The following is a 6,067-nucleotide window of genomic DNA, read 5'->3' as shown; positions in this document are numbered from 1 at the left end:
CTTCAGCAGGGACAGGGAAGATGGTTAAAATTGATGGGAAGATGGATGGAGCCAAATACAGGACCATTCTGGAAGAACCTGATGGAGTCTGCAAAAGACCTGAGACTGGGACAGAGATTTGTCTTCCAACAAGACAATGATCCAAAACATAAAGCAAAATCTACAATGGAATGGTTCAAAAATAAACATATCCAGGTGTTAGAATGGCCAAGTCAAAGTCCAGACCTGAATCCAATCGAGAATCTGTGGAAAGAACTGAAAACTGCTGTTCACAAATGCTCTCCATCCAACCTCACTGAGCTCGAGCTGTTTTGCAAGGAGGAATGGAAAAAAATTTCAGTCTCTCGATGTGCAAAACTGATAGAGACATACCCCAAGCGACTTACAGCTGTAATCGCAGCAAAAGGTGGCGCTACAAAGTATTAACTTAAGGGGGCTGAATAATTTTGCACGCCCAATTTTTCAGTTTTTGATTTGTTAAAAAAGTTTGAAATATCCAATAAATGTCGTTCCACTTGATTGTGTCCCACTTGTTGATTCTTCACAAAAAAATAAGTTTTATATCTTTATGTTTGAAGCCTGAAATGTGGCAAAAGGTCGCAAAGTTCAAGGGGGCCGAATACTTTCGCAAGGCACTGTACATTATGTATTGTTACACCATGTAGGAGCAGTATAGACCTAGTCTGTTCATTATATACATCTACATGATGTATTGTTACACCATGTAGGAGCAGTATAGACCTAGTCTGTTCATTATATACATCTACATGATGTATTGTTACACCATGCAGGAGCAGTATAGACCTACAGTAGCTAGCTACTTATTAAGATGTTGTTTGACTTAATGAAACTGCCTTAAATGTGCTGTAGTAAACATTGTTTTGTTCGCACTAATCAATCAACACAGTCAGGTCTTTGTATGTCTCAATATAATAGTATTATTTAATGAAATCCATTTAAATATCATCTTTGTCTGAAAATAAAATATGATCCTCAACTGCGTTTCCCCTCCAGTCAGCAGACGGCGATGTGCGTCTTTCAGGCGACGCTGCCAGCGTGACGTATAATCTAGTGGACGGTTCTTCAGAAACAGCTCGTCAACCACCGCGGTAGCTTTCTAGCCAGCATAGCCGAAAGATTCAAGCTATTTATACGCTTTCGGTGTATATTAGCTACTGTGTTTTAGACACACTTCTGTCGTATCTACTTGTTAACCTATTCAATTTGATATTACGTTATTTTTTTATTAGTCAGCTATAGTAGCTGGCTGGTTAAGTTAGCACTAGCCTAGTTGCTAATGATAGCTAGCTAACATCCCCGACCATGAGCTCCCTAAAATTCTCCCCTCCTGTTAAAGAAGAGGGGGTCTGCTGGACGGAGAAAGAAGCTCTGGGGCTGAACATTGTCGTGAAAGAGGAGAAGGAAGAAGAGGATGTCACAGTAAAAAAAGAAGAGAAATACGTTTCAGTTAAAGAAGAGGAAGACGCTTTCAGAGTGGAAGAAGAGGATGCAGTTTTTGGAGTGAAGAAGGAAGGGGAGATTACTGTCACATTGAAAGACGAAGAGGTGGAGATAGGAGATCTGATTGACACCAGTAAGTACCGCCTTAAATGTGTTTTTAACTTTGGATATTCGTAGTTGGCTCGTCAATACCTCTTCAACTAGGATGATAACTGATATGTCTAGAATCAGAAGACGTAGACAACAAGCTACCCCTTGTTTTCTCCGTTCCGTTTCCAAAAAGTGACTAAACATACATATTTGAGAAGGGTCTATCTGCTGACCGCAGACTGGGGGGCACGGCATGTAGTGATTTTAATGTAGTGATGATTTACTACACACCGTGCCCCCCAATAGTGCCATGTGAGAGTTGGGTTGGCTACACCAAAGATTATGGATATACTGACAAGATGTCTCTTTGCCCAAACAAGGGGAGTCGTTGTCCACAAAGCGGCACTGAGGGTTCTCTAGCTCCCGCCTACCCTTTCTTTGGATTGGTGGATACTTCTTCTTATTGTAATCTATTTAAAAATATATATATATTCTATGAGGGTTGTTGACGTCAACCGCCTGTATTCAATGGAGAGAGATGCTAAGTTACTAGCATGAATATGCATAGCAATCTGAAGACAACTCCGATGGTGTTTTATTAGAACACACTGTTCTATACAGTCCACCTGGTAGAGGTTTAAATCTGACAGAGATGAACATATCGTTCTATACAGTCCGCCTGGTAGAGGTTAATATCTGTCAAGAGATGAACACACCGTTCTATACAGTCCACCCGGCAGAGGTGGCTAGAGAGAGCTACTAGCATGAATATCCATAGCGATCTGGAGACAACTCCTATAGTGTTTTTATCAAAGTTGTTGGTATGTCACGTGTCCAACTCCTATAGTGTTTTTATCAAAGTTGTTGGTATGTCACGTGTCCACATAACTTAAGCACCACAAAACTTCTGTTGGATCAAGTAAACCTCACATAGCAAATAAGCCATTCATTTAGTTGTTGACCAAATTCGACTCTTTGATCATTGTTTCCTCTTGGATACAACCTACTGTAGCCTGCTGGCATAACCTAGAGAGTTACAACCTACTGTAGCCTACTGGCATAACCTAGAGAGATACAACCTACTGTAACCTACTGGCATGATCTAGAGAGTTTCAAGCTACTGTAGCCTACTGGCATGGCCTAGAGAGTTTCAAGCTACTGTAACCTACTGGCATGTCCTACAGAGATACAACCACTGGTATGCAAGCATTTCTTATCTTTTTTTCTCACTTTTATGGGGTATTGTGATGGCATTAAGGGGTATTGTAATGTCAGATTGAGCACTTTTAAAAATGTAATCCATTTTAGAATAAGGCTGTAATGTAACAAAATGTGTAAAAAGGGAAGGGGTCTGAATGCATGTATGTTGTATGTTCTAGGGCTGTCCCAGATAAATAAATAAAACATATATTTTTCTTTCTACCAATTGGTAGGTTGAAATGTTATGACATATATGTTTCCATATAGACACACCGCATGCATTTAGTAAAATCAACTGTATGTGTTTAATCAAATCAACGGTTTGTGTTTAATCAAATCAACTGTATGTGTTTAATCAAATCAACGGTTTGTGTTTAATCAAATCAACTGTATGTGTTTAATCAAATCAACTGTATGTGTTTAATCAAATCAACTGTTTGTGTTGAATCAAATCCACTGTATGTGCGGAACTTGAACTGAACTGATGCTTCAAGCGTTTGATTAAATAATTAACACAAATGACTTGAAGAAGCCAGAGATCAGTATAACCAGAAGAAAATAACCAACCGACCTGCTGCTGGTCTTCATAAAATCTGACGTTATGCTCCTGAAGTTTCCGGTAAAATCTGCAAACTTTTTCCGTTTGGAGTGCCAATTTATCTTACAATTTCTACCGATCTGCGTGCTACATTAATTGTAGTCATAACGTGTGCATTTAATAGTACCTAGTTTCCCTCCTTCAGAGAACAGTAGTTATAGTCATAACGTTAAGCTTGTCATATGTTAAACTTAAATACTGGATCCTGTCGGACAGTTTTTTGTTTTCAGGTCTCTGAATTGCTCTCTAACTACGTAACATTTAGTGTCTCCTTATGTTACGCTGGAAGAACAGTTTTCATGGGCACAGAAATCCTAAATTATTTCAGTTTGCTAAATCCGAGAGTCACCTTAAGTTGATTCACAACACCCAAATCGACACTCATTAATGCTGTTCTTCAATAATTACACATAATACTTAATACAGTAGCTGTTTAGTTACAGTCACATGTTCAACTATCATCAGCTGATCCATGAAATCATTTTCTGCATGCCAGTCAAATGACAAACATCACGACATGCAACAACAATCAAAATGCTTCTTCATTCATTACTCTGGTAAAGACGTTTATGCCGTGCTCCACGTTGGCTCCAACATCCCTAACAAATGGATGTTTATAATGTTATTGTCTGCTTGATTTATAGTAGGGACTCGTTAGTCTGTCTGGACACAGAGATACTTAGCTCATAATGTGTAGAGAACTGTTCCGTGATGTATATGCTATTGTACAACACACAGAGCTATTTTTCTTTATTCAGGACATTTAGAATGACAACACATTACAGAATAGCCTAATAGGCCACTAATATAGCCAGAATAGGATTATTCACAAAATTATCTGGTGATCATTTTATGAAATGTCATGAGACATTTTAGTTTCCATGTTTCACCTGAAATATTAAATTATTTATAATCCAGGGAGGTGTTTCTGCACCCAAATTGCGTGTGCATCACCCTTGTTGCAATTTTGGCAAACACAGAAAGGGGCCTATATTGGAGACCAAAAGTAGCCTGGCACACTGCTTAGGATTTCAACAACTTTTACTTATTTCTAGCCTACAATCATCGATGTTACTACTATTGTGAAAATATGACTAAATAGGACTATTGTTGCTCACTTGACTGTCTTAAGACAATTCTGAAGTAATTTTAACATTCATTACAGACGTCAATTGTTGTACAACATCATGGCTACGCTTTTGGCATCACCTTTAACAGTGAATTTCTGCTGTTGTGGGCCTTTAATCATCTGTCTGACTTGTTGTTCACACAGGAGAGAGACGTGACTATCGTGGATCCTCTGGAGAGCCTCAACATCATGATGCTAACGAGGCAGAGAAGGGTCTCTCCACTTCAGAACACCTCAAGAAACGCCAGCAGAGACCCACAGATAGGAAATCTCACTGCTGCTCTGACTGTGGGAAACGTTGCAAATCTTCATCAGAACTTAAAATACACCAGCATGTACACACAGGAGAGAAATCGCACCACTGTTTTGATTGTGGGAAGAGTTACTTAAGATCAGAATCACTAAAAGTACACCTGAGAATTCACACTGGAGAGAAACCTTATAGCTGCGATCAATGTGGGAAGAGTTTTACTCAGTCAAGCTGCCTGAAAACTCACCAGAGAATTCACACTGGAGAGAAACCTTATAGCTGTGATCAATGTGGGAAGAGTTTTACTCAGTCAAGCTGCCTGAAAACTCACCAGAGAATTCACACTGGAGAGAAACCTTATAGCTGTGATCAATGTGGGAAGAGTTTTACTCACTCAAGCTGTCTTATAGTACATCTGAGAGCACACACAGGCGAGAAACCTTACCACTGCTCTGACTGCGGAAAGAGTTTTGTTAGTTCAACAGATTTAAAATCCCACCTGAAAATACACACAGTAGACAAACCTTATAACTGTACTCAATGTGGGAAGAGTTTTAATCACTCAAGCTGGCTGATAGTACATCTGAGAGCACACACAGGAGTGAAACCTTATAGCTGTAATCAATGTGGGAAGAGTTTTGTTACATCTAGCCATCTGACTCTACACCAGAGAACACACACAGGAGAGAAATCTTATAGCTGTAGTCAATGTGGGAAGAGTTTTATTCAGTCAAGCAGCCTGATATCACACCAGAGAACACACACAGGTGAGAAACCTTATAGCTGTAATCAATGTGGGAAGAGTTTTACTCAGTCAAGCAGCCTAGTATCACACCAGAGAACACACACAGGAGAGAAACCTTATAGCTGTAATCAATGTGGGAAGAGTTTTACTCAGTCAAGCAGCCTGGTATCACACCAGAGAACACACACAGGAGAGAAACTTCATAGCTGTGATCAATGTGACAAGAGATACTCTGATAAAAGATCTCTGATCAAACATCAGAAAATACATACATGAAGGAGTTGTTTCCTGATATCAATGAAATAATGTCACAATGTAGAATGTTTTAACATTGTAGTAGGAGTATTTTAATGATGTCACAATGTAGAATGTTGTAACATTGTAATAGAAGTATTTTAATGATGTCACAATGTAGAACCCTAATTATTTCTCCCATGTTCTATGAGCCTCATCAGTGGATTTTTTTTTGTTTGTACTTTGCTGTGTTCATCTTTCCCTCGATCCTGACTAGTCTGCTAGTCCCTGCCACTGCAAAACTTCCCCGCTGCTTGATGCTGCCACCCCCATGCTTCACAGTAGGGATGGTGCCAGGTT

General features: G+C 39.4%; 1 protein-coding gene across 1 annotated transcript; it reads left to right on the top strand.

The window, feature by feature from the left end:
- The first annotated feature begins 983 nt into the window (after positions 1–983).
- On the top strand, positions 984–5,749 carry LOC110487356 (zinc finger protein 501-like). Its single transcript, XM_036942382.1, has 2 exons — positions 984–1,594; positions 4,623–5,749. The coding sequence occupies exons 1-2, from the start codon at positions 1,324–1,326 to the stop codon at positions 5,747–5,749; spliced, it is 1,398 nt and encodes a 465-aa protein (XP_036798277.1). The 5' UTR covers positions 984–1,323.
- The last annotated feature ends 318 nt before the right edge of the window (positions 5,750–6,067 follow it).

Source organism: Oncorhynchus mykiss, chromosome 13 (genome assembly GCF_013265735.2).
Source record: "Oncorhynchus mykiss isolate Arlee chromosome 13, USDA_OmykA_1.1, whole genome shotgun sequence".
Lineage (NCBI taxonomy): Eukaryota > Metazoa > Chordata > Actinopteri > Salmoniformes > Salmonidae > Oncorhynchus > Oncorhynchus mykiss.
This window is presented reverse-complemented; position numbering and strand designations above follow the sequence as displayed.

What these genes read in the sequence shown, in the direction of transcription:
- LOC110487356 (XM_036942382.1), top strand. Translation starts at nt 1,324, where the DNA reads ATGAGCTCCCTAAAATTCTCCCCTCCTGTTAAAGAAGAGGGGGTCTGC. An exon ending in AGGAGATCTGATTGACACCA is followed by an intron (nt 1,595 to 4,622) that starts GTAAGTACCGCC and finishes TTGTTCACACAG; the next exon opens with GAGAGAGACGTGACTATCGT.